General features: G+C 48.8%; 2 protein-coding genes across 4 annotated transcripts in view; both read right to left on the bottom strand.

Moving 5' to 3' along the window:
- LOC309400804 (trafficking regulator of GLUT4 1-like) overlaps window positions 1-4,958 on the bottom strand; it is a 43,677-nt gene extending 38,719 nt beyond the window's left edge. Inside the window, exon 1 of the mRNA XM_081969492.1 lies at window positions 4,923-4,958. The gene's annotated coding sequence lies outside the window, so the exon portion shown is untranslated. The remainder of the gene's footprint in view (window positions 1-4,922) is intronic.
- Window positions 4,959-6,102: 1,144 nt separating this feature from the next.
- The window catches only part of LOC309400799 (myc-associated zinc finger protein-like), a 30,368-nt gene continuing 20,803 nt past the window's right edge, over window positions 6,103-15,667 (bottom strand). For 2 of the 3 annotated variants that reach the window (XM_081969486.1, XM_081969487.1), the window contains exons 5-7: window positions 15,313-15,484; window positions 8,195-8,402; window positions 7,242-7,378 (exon numbers count right to left, since the gene is read on the bottom strand). In XM_081969486.1, coding sequence (XP_081825612.1) covers window positions 8,215-8,402; window positions 15,313-15,484 — 360 coding nt within the window. In that variant the 3' untranslated portion in view covers window positions 7,242-7,378; window positions 8,195-8,214. Of the gene's footprint in view, window positions 7,379-8,194; window positions 8,403-15,312; window positions 15,485-15,667 lie in introns of all 3 variants that reach the window. The other variant, XM_081969488.1, reaches the window with a different exon arrangement.

Genomic DNA, 15,667 nt, shown 5'->3' with positions numbered 1-15,667 from the left:
ATTCAGGGGATTGTGGTGCCAGCCAGTGCCTGGCAGGGCTGGAGGCCCTGCGCCCAAATGGGTCTGCCCTAGCCTCCGATGGATGGGCAGGCGATAGGGGGGAGGGCGATAGGGAGCTGTGCTCTCTTCCTGAGCCCCTTGGGGAACCAGGGGATGGTTCCCTGGCCTCCTCCAAAGCAGGCAGCCTGCGGGGGGAGCGAGATCTGGAAGAAGAAGGGCTGATGGTGGCCCTGAACCTTCTTGAGGAGGCCCTGGTAAGCCGAACCTCCTGGCCAGAGGTTCCCTTCCTATGGGGCCTGGGGGTGCCTTTTTTGGCGGGGGACCTCCCTCTGGTGGCTGGGGAAACCCCCCTGGAGGTCCCCTTGCCCAGATCCGAATCCCTGGCTGGTCTGGGCCTGGCACCCCCACTCCTCGCCGCCTCCGCCATAGTACTCACGGTTACGCTGTTCACCGCCTCCTCTCTTCTTGCCAGCCTCACTTGCCTTGCGCATTGCTTGCCTAGGCTCCGTGCCTTGCGATCCCTGCTGCCGATCTGTGGCCCGACTGCCGGCGCACCGCCTGAACAGGGCCCTCCCCGGATTACCGGCGGAGTTGGGGCCTACAAAGCCTCTTCTGGCTTCGGCAGTGCTCTTCTGAGCGCTTTCGGCGTCTGTAGAAGGCACGCCGGTCACGCGCTCACTCACGTGCTCCTAAGATGGCAGAGGACCAAGATGGCGGCAGCCGATTTGCGACCCGATCTCCTGGAGCTCAGGAGCGCTGGGGGACGAATCTGCTGAGTCCCCGGTCCTCCGATGGCTTCCTGGGCGTGTGGAGCCCTCCGAAGCGCACCCACGCGGCGCAGGGCTTGCTGCCTAATTACGCGACTGTCTGGTCGCCTGGGTTCGCGCTAGCCAGCAGCGCGGCTTGGCTAGTGTCGCTGAGCACACAAGGAGGGGTGAAGCGTCACAGAAGGTAAACTGTAAAAAATCCTGTTGAAATAATTCTTGTAGAAAAAATTCCTGTAGAAAAAAATTCCTGTAGAAAAAAAAAAACTTTGTCTTCGAAGTGAGGGAGAGTCAGGTAAAAACACTCCTTCTGGGCCGAAGGCTGAGGTTAATCTGGGAGGTCAGAGGAGGTATGGAGGTGTGGCTTCAAGATTTACCTCAGCCTCCAGGGCAAAAGGGCTGTGTTAATACCCATGTGTGACTCCTCCCACGCCTCACTTCGGAGACCCAACAGTATTGTGTCTCCCTTACCACCATCATTTTTAACAACTTCCAGTCATAATATTCAGATAGGGGACAGAGTGTGGTAAAACACTGGAAAGGGAAGAATTTGAAACCTAGATGGAAGGGCCCATATACTGTGGTCATGTGTTCTCCACTCGCAGTAAAAGTGTTGGAATCCAAGTTTTGGATTCACTAGACTCGAGTTGACCCAGCTGCTGATGAGTATTGGGAGGCAGACCAGGATGAAGCCCATCCTCTAGTGATATGCTTAAAGAAACACCCCCTAAAAACTGCCCTACCGGCAATGGGCAGAATATACGGGGCAGAAGAGGCCCTACTGAATTCACCCCCTGGAAGCTGACTTCTCGACGTATGGCTGAAGATTTGGAGGAGAAAGACGTTTCATTTATTAGATATAAGATGTATTAGAAAGTGTGAGCACCTGTCAGGAAATGGCAAGCCAAGTATTCATAGTCATAACTGTACTATCTCTCGCTTTAGTGAATGTACTTATTTGTTCTATTGCATATTCATCCCCCAGGAATTGTCCCCTCCAGAGGAAGACAGGTGCTGAGGCTAAGATCATTAATTGTAATCAAGAGGAAAACGAATCATCTGATGACACTTATGTTTGAGGAACCGTGGGAATGGGTTCTTTGCAGTGTAATAGGAGTTTTCGGATTGTGGGTGATATGTTTAGCAAATAAGATTTGGTTTTGTGGATTGCCCAAAGCTGATATTGCCATTCCTTAAACTCTATATAATCCCTCCCTGATGTGGTGATTCAGTAGGATAAAATAATTGTGTTAGGAGAAGTTTTGTGTGAGGGACAATTATGAGCCTTTTGTGGTTCTGGCTGTTATTGGCAATGAGCTTGTTAAGTGATAACATCCTGAATACAATACAATACAATACAATAGTAGAGTTGGAAGGGACCTTGGAGGTCTTCTAGTCCAACCCCCTGCCTAGGCAGGAAACCCTATACCGTTTCAGACAAATAGCTATCCAACATCTTCTTAAAGACTTCCAGTGTTGGGGCATTCACAACTTCTGGAGGCAAGCTGTTCCACTGATTAATTGTTCTCACTGTCAGGAAATTTCTCCTCAGTTCTAAGTTGCTTCTCTCCTTGAATAGTAGTTCCCAATGTTGCGAAAATACCCGAGCAACCCCCCTTGCTCTTGAAGAAAGATCCGAGGATGTTAAAAATCCCGGAGAACAGGGTGGAATCAAGTTACAGGATGTGGAACAGGTCTGCTCCCGTCAACAGTGCATCATTTATACTTGGGGACGGAACCGTAAGCCAATCCCAACACCTAAAGTCAATTATCTGACAAACCCTGTAAGAAAAAGGGCAGAGCATAGGGAAAATGGCCCCCTGCAACAATTGAGAAAAGGGAACTATATGTTAAGAGTGCTGGAGTTAGGTCAAAGCCTAATTAATCAGTCTGACCCTGCCCTGGGCCAGAAATGCTGGTTATGTTTGTCTGCCGGACCTTCATCTTATCATGTGGTGCCAGTCGAGTCATCAGAGGAACAATGCCCATCTGAAATGTACCTTGACCCCAGGAAAACCCTTGTAGATGTGAAATTAACTCGCAGCATGTCTCCCTCTGCTCACAAGCTCTTCCAACAGAAGGTCACTTTCTCGCTCCCGCCCCCACTCGTTTTTAACCATTGGGAGGGGAATCTGACTATTGGAAGGTGCCCAAGGCCATTCCAGCCACCCCAACTTTCCATTTGTCTTTCAATACAATCCACCATGGGATTTTGTGTTCATTTTCCCCCTGGAAACACCAGTTCCCACTCTCTTTGAAGGACCAGTTCTCAGGGATAGGCAAATGGACCCTAACCAAGAAGTTCCATTACAGCCCCTAACTGGTATGTACTTGGCAGGAACCTTACAGGTCTGGACTAATGAAAAGAACCTCCGAGCCCATGCCTTTTCTATGAACATAGGAGTGTGTGTAGGGAAAAATGGAGTCTTCTTATGTGGGAAAAGCTTGCTGTTTCTATATGAATAGATCAGGGGAAGTCTGGGGGGTGGTCCAAGAACTACGAGTTTGAGCTTCCTCTATTGGTCAAAAAGTACAAGGAACAGATGTGTGGTTCTCTTGGCTACCGGGAACAGGTTGGATCAAGCAAATGCTATTTATTTTATTATGTGGAATCGCAAGTTTAGCCTTCCTCCCTTGCATAATACCCTTGCTTAAACAACTGGTTATGAAGTCTGTAAAAGAAACACAGGATGAAAAGGAGTTAATGTTAAATAGAAAGCCTAATCCCACATACCCTCAAGGAAGATGATATTCAAATTGCCCTCTTAGAAGTAGAGAAAGTGATCTTGGAAGATAAACCCTAAGATGTGTATTGCTTGTATCCTTGCTTTTTCGCTATTCTGTATCCTGCATGCTTATATTGTTAATCTAACAGGCTAGACTCAATTGTGGGTATTCATAGAGTCTAGAAGGGGGGAAATAAAGTAGAATAAAATATGGATTAAAATATAAGAATGAAGACGTGGCATAAAAGGGACAGTTAGAAGCTTGCTTAAAGGGACAGGGAAATGTCATCAGCCTTCAACCACATGTTCCAGCAAACGTCCCTATGTCAAAAGTCCAAAACCACAAGGTTCAATTAAAGTTTGTTAATGGCACGTAGTCCATACCTGTAACAAAAGGAGAAGACCCCCATCTCCTTATAAGGCTTTTTCCTCAAGGTAACCAATAAGAAATGAGTTAAGTGTTTCCGTGTTACACTGTCTTTGAGAATGCATAAGAATGCGTGCTTCAATAATGAATGGGGTTCAGAAATTCACAACATTAGCCATGGGCTAACTTTTCTGAACCTGGCTGCCAAATAAACTCCTCCTGTATCCTGAGAAGTCAAAAGCCTGTCATTTTCTGCAACATCTCTTGCACAAGGAATAGAAAATGTTCGAGTATTAAGTTATGCACGTTTTCCCTCGCTCCCTCCTCCGGTCTACAGGCCATTCGCTATCCTCCCTACTTTGCTGCCTTGAGAAAAGCTCTGGTGTCACCCTACCCCGCTCTGCTCTACACACGCGACTAAGTGTGCATAGGATCCATGCCTTACTCCACGTCCCAACCTTCTCTTTCTCCTTTTTCAAGGTAGGGTACGTTATCTGGAAGACCCCTAACTCGGTCAAAAACCTTCATTACCGAACCCTCCCTCCATCTGTTTCCAACTTCCTCGCACACCCTCTTCCCGCATCCCATTCACACCCATCTTGGAGCAGAGTGCCACCCCCAGCCATTTCGCGCGCGCGCGCGCACGCAGCCGAATCGCCTCTCGTCGCCGGTGTCTCCTCGCCTCCACCAACCCGCCGCTTTCCTCTTTCAGCTCCTTCCTCCTACGCAACCCCCCCCCCCTCCCAAACACGCCGTTATACCTGCTGCTCAGTCTTCCCGGTCTCCAGAGGGAACTTCAGCCAAGGATGGGATGTACGCCCACCCAGCATTCCTGACTGCCCCCGCCCTCATTTCGCAGTCTGATGCCCCCAAGGACGCCCCTCCACCTACCACCGAGCGCCACATTCCTCTCGCCCACACCCAGCTCACTTCGGTGTTCTTTGGTCTCCCCCGCCCGCTTGCCGCAGCAACAACCCACCTCCTGTTATAAGGAGAGATGAGAGAGGTTTGGGGCGAGCGGGGGAGAGAAAGACTGGGCCGAAGCAAGGTCTCCCATTCTCCTACCTGCGCTTCTTGCTATCTCCGGTTAGCAGAAGGTGTTGAGGTGGGGTGGACAGAGAGCTGGAAGGATGGATCCTCCCCCCCTTTACTCATACATCATACCCCTTCCTCTTGCTGCTGTAACCCTCCTTTCTCCCCTTTCATGAACAAGAGGCTACTGTAGATGGGGAAATGCAGCCTCCGCCCCCCTTCCCTCCCCCCTCCTCTTACTTGCTCACTCACGCAGCTTTGTCTGCAAGGACGCCCCTTCCCCTCCCTTTGCACTGGTGCGCGTCAAATGGTCTCATCCACCCTGCTTCAATGCAGGTGGGGGGAGTAGTTGTGGTTTGAGTTTTATGAAGAATCAGCTGATCTGGCAGGGGCAAGAGATTAGCAGATGGTGCTGTTGCTGCAAAGTCCCATATATTCCCGGATTTTTTTCCCCATCTGTCTTTCCTTGCCAATGATAAAAACTTCACATTGACAAGCTACAAGTGCAGAGTATCTAAGAACTAAGGAGTCCCAGAACAATTGACACCATTTCCTCTGGGACTGCCCAGTGCAAATCAAAACCTGGCCAAATTAGAAAGAACTGAAAGCCTCATCAAGGGTGCAAAACTGAGATACCAGCCTAAGAAAGATGGGAGAAAACAGACTAATTATGTTTTGGATCCAAATGAGATCAGCAAGCTGATGCAGGAGTTTGATGCAGGAAATGTTTTTGGGGGAATCCTCCTTCCTCAGGAGAAAATTATATAAAATCTCTCTGTTCGTTGTTCATCAATTATTTATAAGCTGTCCAGGCTGCTGCAGGAGGGAGGATGAAAAGAGCCCACAAATTAACTCTAACCACAGCAGAGCTCCAGTGCAGCATTTAATGGCTTGCCAGGGCACAGCAACTGCATAACACCATGATTTTTGGCTCCAAAACATTCAGAATTGTTCTTTCTCCTATAAAGAAGGCTATACCCACTAAGCCATGATCCCATGAGTAACTGGAAGAAACAAGGAAGTGGTTTAGGAACTCACTTAGAATGGAAATATGCAACATGTTTGATCCATTACACATTTTAAATAGATATGAAAGGTTCCAAGATAATATGCTAAAAGGAGATGCAAGAGGAGCCAGGAACCGGGATACTTTTTTTCCCCACAAAGTGATACTGAAATAATTTGACAATAAATAGACACTAGTGTGGATTTTTCTCTTCAATTGTTTTACTAAAATATTTTGCTGCTGAGACAGATCCAGAAAGGGCTCACAGAAGAGGAAAGGATGGGGAGGGGCTTAGGAGAGAAGGAACAGGGACAGTGGATATAGATGGATACAGCTTCATTACATTTGTTAACAACAACAAAAGAAAAACCACAAAGGAGGGTTATTTTAAATGTCGGGATTTTTTTAAATATATATATAATACAAAAAAGGGAGCGGCTCTAACTCCAAATTGTGGGGGTTGCATGCAACAAAGGAGGTGTTCAGCAGGTGGGGCATCAATGCTTGGTGTGAAGGGCTGATGCGCTTCGAACACGAATCACAAGAAAAGCTGAGGGAATGGAGTATTAAAAGACACCATGGAAGAATGAGGCGCTGAACAAGGATGGGAATTCAGAGATGATTCTCAGCACGGAAATGGAGAACACTCCACACTGAAGCCATAGAGAAAGAAATACAGCCCTTCTCCATCTCATCTCACTGCAGCCCCCACAACCCCAGCACCAGGCACCCAATGATGCTGTAAAATCCCAACCTGTACCCCCTTATAACTTCTCTGTAGGTTCCCCAAGTTTTGTCAACCCCTCAACCAGCCCATTAGTTCTAACTCTGTACTTCTTCTCCTGCAATGTTGCTTATACTACATCCCACAATTATTCGTCTTCAATCCCCCTTGGTCTGTGAGCTGAGCTTACTAAATCATTCTGTCTCATTATCTCACTCTTTTAGTGAAGTTCATTTGGGGGCAACAGGGGGCACTGTTGGAATAAGCAAGATCTACTGTGATAAAAGAGTATTGTTAGTTGGCTTAGACCATGGACTACAGAAATGAATGTATTTCCAGGACTATTCTGAGGGCCACAAGTTAATAGTAAGGGAGTCAATAAAATGAGGGTGCTCTCAAAATGAGAAAGTCTTTTTGTGGCCCTCTGAACAAGAGTTGCTTCATTGGCTGAGCAGATGCTTTCCCAGCCCCACTATTTTATGAGCACAGGCAGGGGGAGAGAATGAATGAAACTGCCATTACATTAGAAACCCATATATGGCCACTGAATATCCATCTGGGCTTGAAGGCTCCAGCTGCCAGTGAGGGAGAGGGATGGGACTGGGAGGATTGACTTCTGTCTCCCCACTCCCAGAAATCACCAGGGCTGTGTGGGGAGGGCTTGGCTCACAACCGAAGCTGCCTCCATGGGCAGCACCCTGACAGTGGCTGGAGGTGGAGCTGAGACGGCTGCAGCGAGGGGGCAGACCTCACCCGTACCTGTGGAGGAAGAGAAATAGAAAGTCAGAATGTTCATATCCCAAACTCTTACTGTTATTAGCCCAAGCTTTCAATTTGCTTCCTACATCCTCTTATTACTTTACACTAGTTCAGGTTTAATAATCTGGTTTAATGAGGTAAAGAAGAGGTGCAGCTATCTCTTCTCCAAAATACCATATTTATCCACAGCCTGGTAGAATTTCTCTCTAAAAAGCTGAACAAATAAAGTATGTTAAGTCTGCGTCTGCTAATTAAATAAGGTCAGGCTGGCACTAACTGTTAATTCTTCTCCTGAAGACAATATGGAAACTCAAGTTTATTCCTTAAATGCCTGGATTAGGAAACTATAGAGTACAATGTAAAATAAAATGGATCTGTCCAGGATGCATAATGTAAGCAACCTCTGTAAAGGCAAAAAGAAGCTAAAACACTTACTAATGGATTTGTATATGTTGATAACATAAAGGTATTTGTTGATATCCCCAACCCTCCTGGTTTTAACACTAAAAAAGCACCATAAACCTGTAGAAAAATATTCAGATAAATACAACACTCAATGGATTGTGTATGGCTTTTTAAAAATTACAGCTCAAATCCTGAAGATGTACCTGCAGGAAGATCAGTCAAATCACACTAGTCAGATACTGCTATACATAGCACTTTAAACTGGCAAAAAGATGCTAAGTTAGGATGCAGCTGCCCCAGGGAGCTGGGATTCTCCCTTTTCTCACTGAAAATATAAAGGTGCCTAACAACCCTAGGGGAAAAAATGGGCCTCCCCTCCCCCTTCCCAGGACAGAAGGAAGCAGCTCTTGCCTGGTGGCCCGGCCAGTGTTTCACCGCAGCGGTTGGCCCTCAATGGCCAAGGCCCCTTTTCCTGCATGCGTCTGCAGATGCCCGTTGAGCTGAGCTGGGGTCTTGCAGTGCACGCCACACAGCTTGCAAAGGAAACGCTCCAGCCGCGGGGCAGCTAGTCCATGGTCCTTGACCGCGTGGACCCTGAGGTAGGCCGCTGTGGTGAACCCTACGGGAGGGGGAGAAGGACAAAAACCAGCCAGGTCAGTGTCCGGCCTAATGAAAGTGTTAACCCAGTGTCCTGCAATGCTTGGCTGTGCTTCATCTTAAGAGGTGGGTGTGTCTTGAAACCTAGTGAAGGATCTATTGCAACAAGCTTCCCTAATTTCAGAGACAGCATCTCTGTCCAAAGATAGCTGTTTCTTGCCACCAAGCAAGTTAACACTGTACAAACAGCACATCCCACCCTACGGGCAGCTGCATCTTGTTACTAAGGAAATCAATATAGTACCAATACCCTAAATCTCTTAACGTAAAATCACCAAACCTTCAACAGAAACATTTTGGTAAGAGAATGTCAGTAGAATCCCTCTACAAGAGATTCATAATGTAGTATTTCTATTATTTAATTCAATACAAACTTCAGAGCCAAAATAAACTGCAAAATAAACAAAACTGCTATTTTATGTTTCTGAGATTCCAGATATATGAACATGTATTATTAATATATGGATAACACACATTAATCAAAAATGTAATCCAGGAGATATATTAAAAGCACTGTTAAAATTTAAAAATTCCACCACAACTTTTAATTTGCATGTTGTCTAATAATTTTAATTAATGTATATTAGGCTATTGCATTGACAAGATCATGTGGGATACTGAACTATCAGATGGATAGGGTTGGAACAGGAATATCTACTGCAGATATTAGGGAATCGTCTTTCAATCAACCACTCTTAAAATTATTTCTTGTACACATCTATCAATTCATTGGACTATATCCATAGAAATAAGAAGCATTATCTTTCACTTATACTGCATAATATAAATCTCTTCAGTGTCTTACAAAATGAAACTAAGGAAATGCTTTGACATATAAATGGGAGAAAGAAATATTTGGAACTACTTGTATTGCCAAGCACTTTGCTTATTGTAAACAAATATAAATTGGCAGCCTGATTAACACTTCCATATTAAGAGACTTCAGTTTCAGTAATACACATTGTATTTCCAAGATATATTATGGATAATCTTAACAGGTCTCATCTGCATTTTTGCAGAATTGCTCATGGACAGCAAATTTGGTTCCATGTTTAAAGGGTTTTAATTGTATTTAAATCCAGCTTTTTTCCACACAGCATTTGCCAGAACTCAGCCCTTCCATAAGGTCTCAGTCATTATACAAGGCTATTTAGCTGTATTCTAGTCGATGGAAATTATGCAGCTTACTTTAATTTTTATGGAAAAGTAGTAATATTCAAATACGTTAGAAACAGGGAAACTATTAGGAGACTTAGGCCAGCCATTCTCCCTCAGCTCTAGGAAGGTGGCAATGGCAACCCACTAACTGAAATGACTTGTTCAAGCAGTTGCCAGAGTTTGAAACTGACTTGAAGATACCCCACCCACCCCAAAAGGGAAAGTAATATCTAGAACAGAGATTAAATTGGGGGTGGGGGCTAAGACTGGGAATAGTACCTAGAAACCAAGTTGAATTTAACTTTACCTTCAAACAGGTTAGTCAGGAATGAAGAGATTTATGACTGAGAGATTCCTGAATTTATTATTTATTTATTTATTTATTATTTGTGCTTCTAGACCGCCCCCTCTCCCAAAAGGGACTCGGGGCGGTGTACAGTCCATGCAAAGAATACATCAGAATACAATAAATAGAAAAATTAAATATGTACAGTTAAATATGGAGGAGGTTAAAATAGAGTTAAAAGGAACTGTACAGTTAGCCAATATATATAAATATAATTTTAAAACCCCTAAGAAACACACAAATTAAATTAAAAACAATACCCCTAAAATAACCAGTTAATAGTACGTCTACCAGGAGATAACAGTTGTAATTATGCCAGGCCCGCTAATCGGAACAGGTGAGTCTTCAATTTTTGCCGGAAGGAGCGGAGGTCAGTAGTGGTTCTAATGTCGGGGGGGAGGTCATTCCAGAGGGCTGGGCCCATCCCTTGGTGTGAACTGGGGCCCAGGGAGGCAGTGGGGCTTGCTGATTGTATACTTGGCTCCTCGCTATGCATCAGCAGCCCTGCCCGAGCTCCTCGAGCTAATCTCAGCGACGGCAGTTGAGACCCCCAGACTCTTGGTCATGGGGGACTTCAACTTGCCGTCGACGGGAGAGGCTTCCGAGGTGGCTCGGGAGTTCATGGCTTCCATGACGGCCATGGACCTGACCCAATTAGTTCAGGGCCCCACTCACGAAGGGGGCCACACACTGGACCTCATTTTTGTATCTGAACAGTGGACGAGTGATCTGGGAATAGGGGACTTAGTCATCACGCCCCTGTCATGGTCAGATCACTCATCCCTCCGGCTGGACTTCCCTGGCGCTATCCCCCACCGCGAGGAGGCGGAACCAGACTCTACAAGCTGGTACCGCCCCAGGCACCTGATGGAATCGGATAGATTCCAGACGGAGCTTGGGCCAATACCTGTAGCCCTCTCCCGCTCCCGCTCCGAGGACCTAGTGACTGCCTGGAATAGGGCGACGACTGGGGCCTTGGACCGGGTTGCGCCTTTGCGACCTCTCCTGCGGCATCGACCCACCCGGGCTCCTTGGTTTACTGAGGAGCTAAGGGTGATGAAGCGCCACAGGAGACATCTAGAGAGCAGGTGGAGGTCCTCACGCTCCGAATCTGACCGAACACAGGTAAGAGCCTATTTGCGGACTTACCTTGTGGCAATGAGAGCGGCCAAGCGTAGGCATTGTGCCGCCCTTATTGCGTCCGCGGATAACCGCCCTGCCGCCCTGTTTCGGGTGACCTGCTCCCTTTTATCGCAGGGGACGCGAGAGGCACCCTTACAGGGCAGAGCAGAGGAGTTTGCGGAATATCTGCAGGACAAAATTGCTCAGATCCGGAGCGGATGGACCTCCGTCAGTGGACCAGACGAGCCGTCAACAGCGAGTCTTGAGAGACCATTCTGGGAGGAGTTTGACTCTGTTGCCCCCGAGGATTTGGACAGGTTGCGTGGACGGCTGCGGCCCACCACATGTTCAATGGACCCGTGCCCCACCTGGCTGGTACTGGCAGCCTGGGAGGTGACACGAGGCTGGCTTCTGGGCCTGGTGAACGCCTCATTGGGTGAGAGATACTTACCAACCGCCTTGAAAGAGACGGTGGTGAGACCCTTGCTCAAGAGGCCTTCGCTCGACCCAATGGAGCTAGCTAATTACCGTCCAGTCTCCAACCTCCCCTTTTTGGCGAAGGTTGTTGAGAATGTGGTGGCGCAGCAGTTTCCACGACACCTGGACGAATCCGATTATCTAGACCCACGCCAGTCCGGCTTCCGACCCGGGCACAGCACAGAGACAGCCTTGGTCGCGTTGGTTGATGATCTCTGGAGGGCCAGAGATAGGGGTTGTTCCTCTATCCTGGTCCTATTAGACCTCTCGGCGGCTTTTGATACCATCGACCATGGTATCCTATTGCGCCGGTTGGAGGGGATGGGAGTCGGAGGCACCGTTTTGCGGTGGTTCGGCTCCTACCTCTCCGACCGGAAGCAATGTGTGTTGACAGGGGGGCAGAGGTCGACCCTGAGGCCACTCACTTGTGGGGTGCCACAGGGGTCGGTCCTCTCGCCTCTCCTGTTCAACGCATATGTGAAGCCGCTGGGTGAGATCATCCGTGGTTTTGGGGTTGAGTACCACCTGTACGCTGATGACACTCAGCTGTACATTTCAACCCCAAACCACCCCAACGAGGCTGTCGAAGTGATGTCCCGGTGTTTGGAAGCCGTCGGGGTCTGGATGGGGGACAACAGACTCAAACTCAACCCCTCCAAGACCGAGTGGCTGTGGCTACCGGCACCTCGGTTCAGCCAGCTGACACCATCGCTGGCCATAGGGGGCGAACAACTGTCCCCTGTGGAACGGGCGCGCAATTTGGGCGTCCTCCTTGATGCCCGGCTGTCAATGGAGGACCATGTGGCAGCCGTGGCAAGGGGGGCGTTCCACCAGGTCCGCCTGGTGCGCCAATTGCGCCCCCTACTGGACCGGAGTGCCCTGCGCACGGTCACTCATGCGCTGGTGACATCTCGCCTGGACTACTGCAATGCCCTCTACATGGGGCTTCCCTTGGGACGCATCCGGAGACTGCAGCTAGTTCAGAACGCAGCCGCGCGGGTCATCATGGGGAGTACACGATACTCCCACGTAACACCCCTCCTGCGCGAGCTGCACTGGCTACCTGTGGCCTTTCGGGTGCGTTTCAAGGTATTGATTACCATCTTTAAAGCGCTCCATGGCATAGGACCTAGTTATCTGCAGGATCGCATCCTACCACACACGTCCCTACGACCAATCCGCTCACACAGGGAGGGACTCCTCCTGGTGCCGTCCGCTAGGCAATGCCAGCGAGCGACACCTAGGAGTAGGTCCTTCTCTGTGATGGGCCCAACCCTCTGGAATGACCTCCCCCCCGACATCAGAATCACCACCGACCTCCGCTCCTTCCGTCAAAAATTAAAGACTCACCTGTTTCAATCAGCTGGCCTGGCACTCTCTTAGTTTTGCCTCCCGGGGATATATTTTAATTGGGTTTGGGTATTTTAATTGGGGATGTTTTTTAGGGTTTCCATAGTATATTTATTTCTTGTACAGTCTTATCTCCTCCATCTAAATGTTTAGTATTTAATTGTTTTATATTATTGTATTTTATCTGCATTTTATCTGACTGTACACCGCCCCGAGTCCCTTTTTGGGAGAGGGGGCGGTTTAGAAATCCAAATAAATAAATAAATAAATAAATCACAGAGAAGGCCCTACTCCTTGGTGTCGCCCGCTGGCATTGCCTACTGGACGGCACCAGGAGAAAGGGAAGGTTGGAGACTGGACGATAACTAGCTAGCTCCGTTGGGTCGAGCGAAGGCCTCTTAAGTAAGGGCCTCACCACCGCCTCCTTCAAGGCAGTTGGTAAGGATCCCTCACCCAATGAGGCATTCACCAGGCCCAGAAGCCAGCCTCGAGTCACCTCCCAAGATGCCAGTACCAACCAGGAGGGACATGGGTCCATTAAACATGTGGTGGGTCGCAGCCGTCCACGCAACCTGTCCAAATCCTCGGGGGCAACAGAATCAAACTCCTCCCAGAGTGGACTCACAAGACTCACTGTTGACGGCCCGTCCGGTCCACTGAAGGGGGCCCATCCGCTCCGGATCTGAGCGACTTTGTCCTGCAGATATTCCCCAAACTCCTCTGCTCTGCCCTGCAAGGGCGCCCCCTGCGTCCTCTGTGATAAGAGGGAACGGGTCAGCCTAAACAGGGCGGCAGGGCGGTTATCAGCGGACGCAATAAGAGCGGCACAATATCTACGTTTGGCCGCTCTCAATGCCACAAGGTAGGTCCGTAAATAGGCTCTTACCTGTGTTCGATCAGATTCGGAGCGTGAGGACCTCCACCTGCTCTCTAGACGTCTCCTATGGCGCTTCATCACCCTTAACTCCTCGGTATACCAAGGGGCTCTGGTGGGTCGCTGCCGCAGGAGAGGTCGCAAAGGCGCAACCCGGTCTAAGGCCCCAGCCGCCGCCCTATTCCAGGCGGCCGCTAGGTCCTCCGATCGAGCGCGGGTCAGGGCTACAGGTAATGGCCCAAGCTCCGTCTGGAACCTATCCGGCTCCATCAGGTGCCTGGGGCGGTACCAGCTTGGACAGTCTGGTCCCGCCTCCTCGCAGTGGGGGGTAGCGCCAGGGAAGTCCAGCCGGAGACATAAGTGATCTGACCATGACAGGGGAGTAACAACTAAATCCCCTATTCCCAGATCACTCGTCCACTGCTCAGATACAAAAACAAGGTCCAGTGTGTGGCCACCTTCGTGTGTGGGGCCCTGAATTAATTGGGTCAGGTCCATGGCTGTCATGGAAGCCATGAACTCCCGAGCCACCTCAGATGCTGCTCCCGTTGACGGCAGGTTAAAATCCCCCATAACCACAAGCTTGGGGATCTCAACCGCCGTCTCCGAGATCAGCTCAAGGAGCTCGGGCAGGGCCGCTGATGTATAGCGAGGAACCAAGTATACAATCAGCAAACCCCATTGCCTCCCTGGGCCCCATTTCACACCAAGGGACTCACACCCGGGTATCTGAGGAACAGTGAACTCTCTCGGCTCTAGACCTTCCCGTATAACTACCGCCACCCCACCACCCTTACCCAGGGCCCGAGGCTGATGGAATGCACGGAAACCCGGTGGGCACATTTCCACGAGGGGTAAACCACCCTCGTGGCCCAACCAGGTCTCCGTTATCCCTGCAAGGTCCAGCTCCCCCTCAGAGATCAACTCATTAATGAGGGGGGCCTTGTTGGTCACGGACCTTGCATTGCAAAGCATCAGCCGCAGGCCCTGGCTCTGTAGTTCCTGGCCACCTAGGTTGCGGGGGTTGGTACAAACAACCGGGCGTAGCCAGCAGCCATGGTCTCCCAACCGACCTGATCTTCTCTTGTCCTCGCACCCCCCCTCCCCGCGACCGTTGTAATCAAACAACCCTCTGTTGGAATAACTTGTTCCTTCTCCCCCCCCACCCCGCTCACTTCCCTCCTGGACTCACCTGTTCGTCTGGCACTGGCTCCTCTCCCGGCCTGGTTAACCCACCCACCCTCCCTGGAACCCCTTAATAACAATAAAAAACATTTAGATAAAAAGCCCCTCAGCCTCCGTTTCTTCCACCTCTCGGGGTTTGCAAACCCGTCATCAAGGCAGGCCCTGAAGGAAAGAGTGTAAGGGAAAAACTTGAAAAACTAAATTAATTTACTGGAATTAAATTCCAGTGAAACTGAATGAAACCTAGGAAAACTTGCACACATTTTCATACAGGGCTTCTTAGCACATTTTAAAAGCAAGAGTTATATTTATATTTGCACTTAAGTTTAAATGTTACTCGTCTAAGCCCTATTCTCTTACCTTTGTTGCACAGTTCACAGACATGATTCGGCCCTTGGCTGTGTACTTTCATGTGGTCTGTGATATAGGCAGCACTCAGCATCTTTCCACACACGTGACATGGCACCTTTTCCTCATGACGTACTGTGTGAGCACGTAGTCGATCCTTAGTGGCAAAAGCTGCTTCACAAGTCTGCAAAAGAATCATATAAATGAACGTTATATCCATTGGTCCATTGGCCAATGCATTTAACAGCTAAAGACTAAAGTGTGCATAAGATTCCCTTAATGTACAGATCATCTTTGTTCCCTCTTGCATCAGGAAGACTGCCCAGAACACTTAAGCATAAATAAGTACAACGTTATCAATGGGAAA

The sequence above is a fragment of the Natrix helvetica genome (assembly GCF_964273705.1).
Source record: "Natrix helvetica genome assembly, chromosome: W".
NCBI classification, from domain to species: domain Eukaryota; kingdom Metazoa; phylum Chordata; class Lepidosauria; order Squamata; family Natricidae; genus Natrix; species Natrix helvetica.
Note: the sequence above shows the minus strand (reverse complement) of the source record. Positions and strands in the feature narration are given on the sequence as shown.